Below are 13,086 nucleotides of genomic sequence, written 5' to 3' on the forward strand. Positions count from 1 at the left end.
GCGGAAAGAAAACATCCAAAATACACTTAAAAGTGTTTAAATTTATTACATTCGATTTTTTTGCGTCTGTAGATTTCGATTACAATGCAATAAAGGACGTTTTCTCATTTTTTCCATGCATTGAGCCAGACATCTCCACTTCAGTAGCACTTACATACAGAATATTATTTTAACATATGAATTTGTTCATATATCATTCTCCTGATTTAAAAAAAATAATAATTAATTAAAAAATATATATATATAATTAAAAATGAACCTGGGTTTAAGTACATTTCAGATTTCTGTTCTGGCAAATATGCAAATTAGTGCTTTTTAATTGGATAATGCATAATTTTCTTATGTAGACATAACAGAAAACTTATAATGCAAAATTTAATTTATTAGTGTACTGCAATTATTCAACTGGGGATGAATGGTGATATCTATTATTAAAAAAATTAACCCTATTCACTACTATCAGAAAATTGGTTGACCTGAAATAATTGATTAAATTAAGAATGTTTTTTTCATTAACGTAGATATTACACGAATATTTGACAATAATTTTGAACCAATGTGTTTTTGTTCATATAGCCTACTAAGATACCAGCTCAACTGCGCCCTCTCACGGTACTACACTAAAAATGGACGTTATGTTAGACATAATAGGGGACAGTTGTAACTAATTCTTACACCAGTAAATATGACTTCTGTAACTTCGGTATATGCACATACCTTAAACTCGTGACTATTAAACATTTGGAAAAACGATGCATTTAACACCTACTGACCATTTGTGACAACATATCCCAACGTCAAGACATATTTTCATACCGAATGGGACAAACTGTCAATATGGAACCTGCAACTAAATAACATAATTTAGATAGTAATACGATTATAGAAAAGCAAAAATGTAAAAAGGTAATGCACAAAAAATGAAAAGCCATTGGCCAACAATTACGATCAATTATATGCATTTATATTGGAATTTTAGTCTTGAGGACAGAATTCTCAAAAATATTTTAATATAGGAGGGTTTTGAACTAGATACAGAAAACAAGCATTTGTGTAATTGGACATTTAACTCAAAAATGTGCATTAGCTTTGTTTGAATGTAGTGCTTTTGTTGCCTGAAGAAAATCATTGACCACTAGATGGCAGCATAAGTATAGGTATAGGCCTATGTTTAAGTATATATAGATATAAGTATAAGTTTGTCTTGGCCTTTTTAATAAATATATTTAAATATATGAATTATATGCCTCATTATATTTATTAGGCTAATTGTCATAGCAGAGTTCATTGAAAACTACTCATCTATCATGAATAAAACAAAAATTTCCACACAATGCATCGCCACTCTCCATTTTATTCAAAACTATATTTAACCCACAACATCCATATGCTCTTTATTCTATAGTTCTAATCACCCATTTTGCTTTTTATGGACTTGACAGGAAATATACAGCAACATGAAAAAAACTAAGCATTTTAAAAAAGGCAAAGAAATATAAGATCACAGTTTCCAGCTGAGTACATGTGAGTCCAGCCTGCGTCTATAGCAAGTTTTCAAAAGATTTACAGTTTTCAAAATGACTCAGTTCTGTATATCATTGCAACCGTAGGACTGTAAACATTCAGTCCATTTTCCTACAATTAATAATCAGTAGCAGCTACATATTATTTCTATTTATCATTAATGTTAGCAAATGGCAATAAAAGGGTCAGTGGATGAACTATAGCAGAATAAAAAACAATAAAAAAAATCTCATGAATGCATAAGTATGTGTGTGTTCAGTTAGGATTAGTTATGCGGAGCTGCTGAGAAAACTCATATCTGCTGTAATAGCTGCTGAAACACTCAAGTCGTCTCATTCATAAAGATGTGTAAAGCAGCTTTCAAAGCTAAGCATAATTTTCTCTTGATATTTACAGTTTGACATATTTTATACTCCATTTTTAGATGATCACTTTATATACGGAGCCCAAAAGTATTTAATCTTAGAATCCTGCCCATGTACTCAACTTCTGTCTGTTCATCAGATGAATAATTTACTGACATTCATTTCTGCTTAAAATCAGTTCTGTGCACTGTCCATTTGAACACTCTTAAGGTTTAAATCTTGCTGCTTGTATTATAGCGCATATTTGTAACAAACGCTGATCACCAACATACCAATGCCCTCCACATAGCTTCCCATTTCAGCTAATTATTAAAATAATGAAAAAGCAATACAAAAAAATGATTATTATATATTTTTGTCAAGGTAAAACTCTCCTGCCAAATCAATTTAACAATCGGTATGACCTGCAGACAGGAGACAAAGCACAAGAACAAAATTACAGTAAAAGGTCAAAAGAAGTTTGAAAATGAAATATTCAAAAACAAAATGAAATATACATATACAATGCCCCCTAAAATATTTGGACACTTAATCCACACTTCAAAAATGTATGAATTTTATTGCACAGATAGCAAGATATCAAACCAAGCAGCAGCTTGGGGCTTTTCTCAAAACTGACTTCACTTTTTAAGTCATTTTTGTGAGTGCATGAACTTAAGTGTAGTTCATATCCATAATTATAAATATTATTCCAAGTTCGACAACCAGAAAGTGTCCAAATCCTTAAATAGCATGCTTATACTATATTTCTTTAAAATAAATGCCATTTAGTTTGATATTTTCTCATTAAAAGCAATTCAATTCTTACATTTTTCTAAGTGTATCTCAAGTGTTCATATATTATTAGGGCCACTGTACATATACAAACGCAAACACACAAAAAATCCTTGGTTGGGGGTTGATTATGTATTCTCTACATCTTGGTCTCGCTGTCTCGCAGTTTCTCATTCTCATATTCATTCTCCTGAGGGATCATCTGATAAGGTTTCTTCACTTCATTCTCCTCCAGCACTGAGCTCCCCAACTCCACATCTCCGCTCTGAAGCTCATCTTTGGACAGGAACTCTATGATTCCAGCTCCTATAGAATCTCCCAGGACGTTAGTTGTTGTGCGAAGTCGATCGCTGTAAATGTGAATAAAAGAGGAAATGAAGAATCTATTTATCGAGACAGTAAATATCAGTGATACTTGTTTAGTTGTCAAAAAGTTCCCTACTTTCATCTCAGTTTTCATCCTAGTTTGAAAAGAGGCTTTTTTAGCTGTGTAACTTGTGGGGATCTATCTGGAATGATTAATTTGGCCAACCTAATTACGTTTCTATGTTAAAACCAATTGAATTACATCAAATTCACAAAAAAAAAAAAAAAATGGAGCAAGTCTCATGGGAACACATCAAAGTGTGTCACCTGGGTTGATAATGGAAAAAAAAAATGAAGGGAGTCCCAAATAAGAGGAAAGATAAAGTGCCAAACGCAGTCACTTTTCATTCTTGTTTTGCCAAAATACTTCAATAAATATATTTCTGTACCGTTATTTCCTTTCAAACCAAATCAGATTAAGATTCTACAAACGGTCACTCACAGGAACCAATCAACTGCAATGATGAGGGTGATGTCATCGGTTGGGAGTCCGACAGAGGTCAGCACAATCACCATTGTGACCAGACCAGCCTGAGGGATTCCGGCTGCCCCGATACTTGCAGCAGTCGCTGTGATGCTGTATTATTAAAGAGAATATTAATCACGCTCAGAAACTTCATTCAGTTTTCTTAATGAATTATTTTAAAAAACCCACCTAATTGTTATGATCTGCCCAAAGTTCATGTCCATGTTGTTAACCTGAGCGATAAAGATGGCTGCCAGGGCTTCATACAGCGCTGTTCCATCCATGTTGATTGTGGCTCCAACAGGCAACACAAATCGAGTCACGCGTTTGTCGACTTTGTTATTCTCCTCAAGGCATTTGAAGGTAACCGGAAGAGTGGCTGAGCTGGGAGATTACAAAAATATGAAAAAGTGAAATGAGAGTAAAATAAAATATCCTGATTTCGGCAGCTTGACATTGTCGGACCTACCTGGAAGAGGTACCGAGAGCCGTGATGAGGGCCTGCAGTAAACCCGTGATGAAGATGAAGGGGTTCTTCCGTGTGATGACGAAGTACAATGTCGGTAGAACGATTATGCCATGTATCATGAGGCCGATTATCACTGTAATCGTATACATGCCGAGCTGACCGCCCATTTCAGTGATGTCATCCATCTCCACGATTTTCCCAGCAATCAGAAAGAGGATACCAATAGGTGCATACCTGGATTTAAAAGATAAATTTACCTCCATTCAGGTTGTTTTATTTGAAACTAGACTACCAAACAGTGGAAAAGAAACTGATTCAGATTAAGGTTTCCCAAAATGTCAATGAGTTACACATGCGATGAAAACGGGGTCATGAAAAAGGGTCACACAAAATGAGAGCACAGGGCACATTTCTGTCCAGACAAACGGGAAATTCATCTATTTTTATAGTAAGGTGAAATTATGACGAGGCATTTCTGTGGTGAATTATAATGAATGTCTTTTTGTAAGTTACTTACATGACAAGCAACGAAAATGTAGTTATTCTTGAGGATGATTTTTGTTAGTCAGAACAAAACAAGTCATCCTCATGAATGAAATTCCAACCAATTCTAAAAAATATGTATTTATTGTGGTTTTGAAATGATAAATGATACACTATCATTCAAAAGTTTATGTTTTTGATAGAAGAGCTCACCAAGGTTGAATTTATCTGATAAAAAATACAGTCAAAACAGTAATACTCTGAAATAATGTTATAATTTAAAAACAACCATGTTCTATTTGAATATATGTTGAAATTTTATTTATTCCTGTGATGGTAAAGCTGAATTTTCAGCATAAAAACTCCAGTTTACAGTGTCACGTGACCCTTAAGGAATTATTATAATATGCTGACTGGCTGCTCAAGAAATATTTCTTATTATTATAAATGTTGAAAACAGTTATTCTGCTTAATAATTTTGAGGAAACCATGATACATTTCAGGAAAATGTGTTTCAATATAGTATTTTTCCTTTTATTTGTTAATAGCAGAATTATAAGCTAAATTGGTTTAGGAAATATTTGATAAAATGTTATTCTCACTCATAAAATAAGGAACGGATATTGGAAAACCCGCCTTAGGCTAGATTGAAAACACAGTTTTCAATCTAGTTTACTTTTTAAACACTGTTTAAAGGAATCACTCACCACATAATAATAGCAACAAGTCGCATGATGGCCTCGTTGAGGGAGTCGAAGAAGTCTTTGAGAGCCTGTCCCTGTTCCTTCATATTCCCAATGATCAAGCCGAAGCACATTGAAAACACCACCAGCCCGAGGGCATTAACCCCGTTGGTGCTTCCCGAGATAGGGATCACTTCCTCTTGGGCAATCTCCTGGGTGGCGTTAGTTAGGTTGAATATCGAATCGTTCACGATCACCTTCACGTGAATGATCCTCTTGCCATACTGGGTCTTGAACTACAGGAGGAAGAAGAGAAGTAGTTTTAAAAATGTGCAAGAATCTGATCAATCCAGGTTGTGTTATTCTGATGTAGGGATTTGGATTGCTTGAAATGTTCTACAGAAAGACTCTTTTCAATATTTGTGAAATATGTTTTTTTTTTTAGATCTGGTTGACTACAGGGTGTCCCTGCGGAGTGTGTCCGGACAGACTGTGAGCCACTGTCAGGCTCTTCAGTGTCATTATCTTGCCATTTCTGTCCCATTATTTCCGACTGTGGCACCATTACAGCTCTGCCAAAGCTCTCAGCCTGTCCAAACACAGCTGTGGGTCGAACTCAAGCCAGACTCTCAAAATACTAAATGAAAAATGTCCTTACATTATTCCTTACACGCTAAGATAACTAGCTTGGGCCAGCAAGAGGAGAAATGAAACGTTGTCAAGACTTGTGAGCAGTATTGGTATAATTATAAATTCAAGGCCTCCCACAAAAACATTTTGGATCCAAGAGTGATCAATTTTAAGTTTTTGTTCTTTGAGATGTCAACAAATCTCATCAAATCTAATGATAAATTGACTTCCTGCTGAACAGGGAAACAAATTAGAATTTCACCCCAAACTGCTCATGAACTTCATAACCCTCAAAATATTATATATCTATGACATATATATATCTATATATTATATCTATATATCTATATATATATATATATATCTATATATGACCGCTTATTCTACACCCATGCACATAGACTCTGTTCTATGAGTCTTTATTCAATTTTTTTTTTCTTTTTGCAATTAATAATTGGCAATTAAGTGGTTAATAATTAAGGAATGATTTTGAATAACCTAATAAAACAAACCTTTTTTTTAATGAATTGTATATAAAATGGCAATAATGTATATAATGTATTACTTTCATGTGACTCTAAATTGTGACAAAAAAGCTTTAAAAATGTACATTTTTTATTTTTCTGAGGGTAATAATTTACAAAAATATGAGGTGCACCATAGCAGAAGTTAAATGTTATTTTTTCTCTCTTTTTAAAATATTTTTATTTGATTGTATTTTATCTTATTTTTATTTTATTTTTATTTTTTTGCGATGAAACAACATTGTGTTCCTTTTGTGTACCTTTTGTGTATCAAATTAAATTAAATTAAATTTTTACTAATGAAGATTTTAGCCAAGAAAATTTAATTCTTTTTTTATCATTGCTTTCATAATGTGTGCAACAGAGAGAGATAGTATTTAATAAATCTTTATGATTATCTAAGATGGTATTAAAAACAATAGAATTTTGAATAACATGATCATGTGAAAAACGTTCTCACCTGTTGAGTGCAGGCCTGAACCAGATTAGGAGGAAACATGTTTCTGCAAAAGAGTGTATATAATGAATAAAGTCACTGGTTCGAATCAGTATTTTGGAGAAAGCGAAGGACTACACCTGTCCATTACCTGATGAGGTCGAGGAAGGCATCGGCTGGGCTGACCTGCTCGATCTTCTGCTGTTTAGCGAATTCATCCTTTGAGCCTTTGCCCGGGTGGATAATCAGAACCATAATGATGCCGATAAACACTGCGATGAAAGTGGTTGTCATATAGTATATAACTGCACGCATGCCCATCTTTCCAGAGGCGCGACTGTCCAGTGCTGCCATGCCTAGACAGGATGGATTAGAATTTAGCATTTTTTTCTATGAAAATGAACCAAAATCACATTTGAATAAATACATGATTGCATGTACTATCATTGCTGAAAATCTCACCAGAACTTGTACGGACATGAAGATATGTGGTGGTTGTGAATGACAAAAGATTCATGACACCAAGAAGGATAACTATAAAGATAACTATATTGGCGTCCGCACCAGCGAACGATATCGTCTGTTATTCTAAGCGCACACTTATCTGGCGCTTTCAATTCTCAAGCTAGTGACAGCAGGATGGATTCTGATTGGGTGTCAATGTTTTTATCGTTCATTAGCTGGAAAAACTGTTATGAAAGTGATTCCAACAATATTGTTTCGCTGTGCCTTTATCGTTATAGCTGTGGTGTGGACCTTGCTATTCTTTAATATTGACAACAATTTTCAGAACTATATCTTCATAGTCATCTTTATAGTTATCCTTCTTGGTGCGAACGAACTTCAATCTTCACTTAGCTGAAAAGTACTATATCACTTGACTTTAAAAGTCTCTTAGGATTAATTGCAATCATTGTAGAAGTCAATGGAGCAAAAAGACTCCGACTTGCCAAAACAAATTAAGGTTTGAATTTTGAACAAGTCAGGGGCCTTTCTGCAGCCCTGATCCCCAGAGCAGAAAGAGAAAGCAGCCATTGTTTGGTCCTCTCGTCCTCCTGGGGGCCCAAACTTCAGCATCTTTTAAAGTTCAGCCTCTCACTTCACAATTTCCTCTGTACATACTCCATCTCTCTCAGCCCTACTCTCTCACTCTCTTGATCTCCATTCGTTCATCTCTCTCACTCTCGGACAGGCCTGGGAAATTCCTCCACCTGCCCGTGTTTCAGCGGTCATGCCACCCTCTCCATGTCTCCACAGCAACAGCAAACAGTCTCCCAATGCACTTGTATCAAACTAAAGAAATGACTCATGTTGTGCAGTTACAAAGAAGTGAATAAACAAAACAGCCCCCTCTCACACACAAGTGTGCCACAATTATAGACTAAATTGCCCCCCCAATTTTTTTTTTTTTTTAATTTAATTTAATTTGATAATAGCATCTGAATAATGATGATAATAATAATAATAACTATTATCATTATTACTAAACAACCATAGTTTGTATAGTAACATTTAAAAAAAAAAAAAAAAAAGAGTCTGAAGTAAGTTCTCTCATTCCTCTATTTGTATGAAGTGAAGCAGCAGGGGTGGGAGGGGCTGAACTCGTCTTTACAACCTCTGCCTCATTCTCACTGCCACTTTTAATAGAAGCACAAAGAGGTCACTGTCTACAAACCAGAAAATGGTGCCCAGCTGTAACACCTGTTTCCTTGAAAGTTGCTACTGATTTTGATGGTTTGATAAGATCCAAACAAAAAAGCATGGAGACTTCATTGCTGTTCTATCAGCTTCATGTTAAGTCTTTTTTTGTCACTAATTGTCTTATACCTATACAGTGACTTTAATTGTGGGGCCCTTTAATTCTTGAGCTGCTTTGTGTTGGCATTCATTTATTTCCTTTCCAAGCTTCTTTTCATCCCTTCTCTCTTTCACATCCTATAGAATTATTTAAAAAGTCCAGCCACTCCCTCAATTTGGAATTGACGTCATTCTCACATTCTCATTCTATTAATGACTTGGTTTTACTATGTCCTCACATCACTGTTTTACCTTTTCATTATAAGCAGGTATGTCACTAAAATTCTCAGGGCCTGGGATAACATTTTTATAGGTGGATCCCAGCCCAGACTCAGTGAGCAGCTAGACTACTGAGGATCTCATTGCACCCTCTTAATTATATGGCCTTGGATAATATCCCAGTTGCTCCACCCCTTTTTCTTTTATACATTCCATTAAGCGTTAAGATTTCCGGTTAAGACTTAAATTCCCAGTTATTGCTGTAGATCGCTGTAACATATTTGATTTAAAATCTGCAATCAAACTGTTGCATGCTACATTTCTGGATTAAAAAAAAAAAATCAAAACAATAAAATATCATACCTGTAATCAAACTTGAGATTAGAAGGGGAAGCACCAGCATCTGCAGCATACGCATCAATAGTTCACCAGGAAAGGAGAAATACTTCACTTCTCTGTATGACATTTTATATGGCCTCAGAGCAAAACCCAGTATGATACCTGAAAATAAATAAATAAAAGCATTTCAGATGCACAGATCTGTTGAAAACTCTTTTCTGTCATAAATCAAAAGGCATCCATTGTCAAAAGGCTTTTTAGATTTACAGCAAACTGGTGGTTGGTTGTTAGGTTGTACAGTAGATTTGTGTTCTTGACCAAGATACTAACTTCAGCTTAGGTGACTTCTTTAGATGGTTAGAGCAAACTTTCATACTTGAAAACTTCCTGAACAAAAACAATTTCACAAAACCAGGTGCACTGACCAAAGGCCACAGCTCCAACGGTGAAGAGCACAAAAGCATTTCTTTTCAGAAAGGTCTTCACGTCATCTTTAGTGATGTCCTCCACTTTCTTCCTCGCCTTTAGGGAACGCAGGTGAATTCCCTCTCGGATCTGCTGCACACGATTGCGCGACCGTGGCTTCTCCCCAGTGCTTTTGGTCATGCTGGTGGTGTCGCTCAACACACTCCGATCAAACTAGCTGGGCTGAACCGGTGACCCAAAAGAGACCCTAAACACAAGGAGAAGAAAAAATGAGACAAACTCTATCTAGCACACCCACTGATCTAAATCCCAAATCCTTGAGTTAAAATGGGAAAGACAGCAAAAAATAATGGAAAACCAAAATGCAACCTAAAAAAAATACACAGTAGTGTAATTCATTGGAAATAACTTAATTAATGAGCATACATAATTATAAGCATATTTTAAAATAGATGATATACGCAAGTAAATTCCATGTAAATGGCAGCTTTTTTATTGCTGAAATAAAACACTGTATATAGTTATACGGTTATATGCAATTATATTTATTACTTTTTGTTACTATACATATAAAATTACATTTTATAGGCAATTGAATTATATAATATACACAATTAAATTTCATGTAAAAAATAAATTTATTCTATAAATGAAAAATTAATTCATAAGACCTACAGTTATTTGATCTTGTATCTTGTTGCTGAGGTTCCACAATTCAGTATGAACCACACAAATCTCTCTGTGTATTTAAATTCTACAGAATGCAAATAGTGTTATTTATAATTACATCTGATTTCCAGGTAAATGGTACTCCAGCCAAAAAAAAAAAAAAAAAAAGAAAAGAAAAGCTCCATAGCTACAAGTAGCTGAGAGAAGAAGAGCTGCTTACCTGCTTCCAGTGAGCTCTTGTGCTGAGAGATGCCCTGAGTGATCAGAGTTAGCCAGTCTGTGCTGGGAATTTAATAACCTTCCACCAGTAAGAAGCTCCTGATGCTCAGGATCTCAGAAGGGGAGGAGCTTGTGAACTCCAAATAGGAGATGCTCAAGACACTTCAAAGGGGGGCCCAGTGGTGGTACAGTACATGATGGAATGGCAGGAGGGTTCTTGCTCGATTCTCACTTTAAAATAAATGAAACTGTTAGAATATACCAACCAACCAACAAAAAAAAAAAAAAAAAAAAAAAAACAGTTCAGTTTCAAAGGCTAATTTAGTACAAATGCTGTCAACTTCCAAGCTTTCTTTGAGGGCACACGTGAGGTGAACCCCAGTTGTGTTTCTGTCACATCCAACGCTAAGCGTTCAGAACTCACATCGTGTTTGACATTTAATCCTGAGACGGTTTCAGTGGTTGAGAACGAACTCGTTCTGTGATTTCGAGGGCGAGGAATAGCGCTCTCGGCAGGTCTTTGGACTATTCAGATAACACTCGTGATGGGGCAGACTTCCTGCGGGGTGAGAGTTGTTTCACACACTCACCTCTCCCACAGGCCCCACAAACACAGACCTTCCCTCATTCAGTGTGTGAACCGTTCCCGTCCCAGGAGGTGACGTCACCGCCGTGACATTTACATTTGGAGTGATTTGAACCAATTAAAGCTTTTATTCATCGTGCGCACATTAGGTGACAAAACATTTTGGACATATTTTATTCTTTTGGATTTCATAGTGCAGCAAATATAACAACAGGGCAACAAATATAAATAATAATAATAATAATAACAATAATAATAATGATAATAATAATAAAATATTTCAAATATTGTGAAATTGTGTGTCTAAATTATTTCTATTTATCTTATATAAAGATTTTTCAATGTTTTTGAAAGAAGTCTCTTATGCTCACCAAGGCTGCATTTATTAAATAAAAAATACAGTAAAAACAGTATTGTGAAATATAATTATATTTTAAAATAACTATGTAGGCCTATTTTAATATATTTTAAAATACGTGATGCCGAGCTGAATTACTGCAGTCTTCAGTGTCACGTGATCCTTCAGAAATCATTCTAATATGCTGATTTGGTGCTTAACAATCATATTTTTGTTATTATTATCACAGCTGAAACCGTCGTGCTTAATATTTTTGTGGAAACCGTGAAAGTTAATTTATTTGAAATATAAATATTTTGCAATATTATAAATGTTAAATTAATTTGATGCATCTTCGATGGATAAAAGCATTCATTTCTGGTAGTGTAGTTGTTTTCGCAATGTTTGCGATGTTGTGTATTTTAACTGGTCAGGAATGTTGAATTGACCAATCAGCATCCAGGGCTGAAACGATCCATTTTATGATGTCATTTTTATTTGATTGCTCCATGGCCCAGAGGCATATGAAGGTTTTACATGTATCTCCAGGCCTGAGTTCATGTGAATGAGGTTATGAGGTAGGCCTAGGTCTCTGTCCTTTCTCAGAATAAGTTGGTCCTCTTCACTGGGTTCTTGGAATGTCTCTGCTTTTGTCTGATCTCTGTGAGAGTAATCATAAACAGTGCTCGCCTTGAATGTGTAATTTGGACCAAACACTTCCAGACCAGTAACCCCCCTCTTCCTCATCACCCACCCGTTCCCTCTCTCTTCCCGGCAGACAAAGGAGATGAAGCACAAAAGATGCTTTCAGCCTTTCTGCTTACAGTTTTGAGGGAGAGCATTTGAAGACTGGTAGATTTTGGGGAAGCAGGGCAGTTGGATGAGTGCACTGGGTTCCCAGAACTTGTTGAGTCTGAGAGCTTGGATGGAGTAGAATAGAGCCGCAGCGCCCGAAGGTATCGGTTTTACAGTCTATATGAAACAGCTGAACTCACTCAAAACATCTGATGTCACTCGTTTCATGCACATTTTCTTCTGACGTTCAACCATCAACTTTAAAGAGCCAGTGGAAAAACTATAACGGGCATCTTTCATATCTAAATTATTATTATAAATATTTTTAAAGAAGATTTTATGATTAAATAACTGCAGAAAATGTAAGTGTGTGCATATATCTAGAGATGTGTATCTAAAATTCTCCAAGAGATTAAAAAACACAATGACATTTGGGCATTTAGCAGATTCTTATGTTGCGCAACAAGTTATATTTTTTCAAGATCTATTCCTTTTTTTTTTTTTTTTTGCATGATACCTTATTCTCTTGATTCTCTTGACAAACTAGATTAACTAAATATTACTTGTATTTATTTATTATACATATTTTATTTCATAAATTGTATTTTAATTTAATTTATTCAACTATAAATTTAATTAACAAAATAGATTTTCTTGGAGATCCTCTGGACTTTGTTCCAAAATTTATTTATTTATTCATTTAAAAATTTAATATTTGATACAAATATTTTATTTAATTATTGGAGATTTAATTTAATTTATTTAACTATTAAATTAACAATTTCTTTCTTTGAGATCCTGCATCTCTACAAAATTAATTTAGTAATTACTATTTTGTTTAATTACTTAATGCATGTATTTATTTATTTAAATAAAAATGTATTTGTGCATTTTATTTAAATAAATACAAATATTTTATTTCATAAATGTTATTTTAATTAATTAATTTTTCTATTTATTTATATTTGCCTTTAATACA

General features: G+C 34.7%; 1 protein-coding gene across 1 annotated transcript; it reads right to left on the reverse strand.

The window, feature by feature from the left end:
- Positions 1 to 1,336: 1,336 nt before the first annotated feature.
- slc1a3b (solute carrier family 1 member 3b) lies at positions 1,337 to 11,048 on the reverse strand. Its single transcript, XM_058789210.1, has 11 exons — positions 10,814 to 11,048; positions 10,391 to 10,620; positions 9,501 to 9,748; positions 9,100 to 9,237; positions 6,872 to 7,076; positions 6,745 to 6,787; positions 5,155 to 5,426; positions 3,965 to 4,198; positions 3,685 to 3,879; positions 3,472 to 3,606; positions 1,337 to 3,013 (listed from the first exon to the last, which is right to left on the reverse strand). Exons 3-11 carry the CDS (start codon positions 9,679 to 9,681, stop codon positions 2,803 to 2,805), a joined length of 1,614 nt encoding a protein of 537 aa, XP_058645193.1. The 5' UTR covers positions 9,682 to 9,748; positions 10,391 to 10,620; positions 10,814 to 11,048; the 3' UTR covers positions 1,337 to 2,802.
- Between the last annotated feature and the right edge of the window lie 2,038 nt (positions 11,049 to 13,086).

Source organism: Onychostoma macrolepis, chromosome 10 (genome assembly GCF_012432095.1).
Source record: "Onychostoma macrolepis isolate SWU-2019 chromosome 10, ASM1243209v1, whole genome shotgun sequence".
NCBI classification, from domain to species: domain Eukaryota; kingdom Metazoa; phylum Chordata; class Actinopteri; order Cypriniformes; family Cyprinidae; genus Onychostoma; species Onychostoma macrolepis.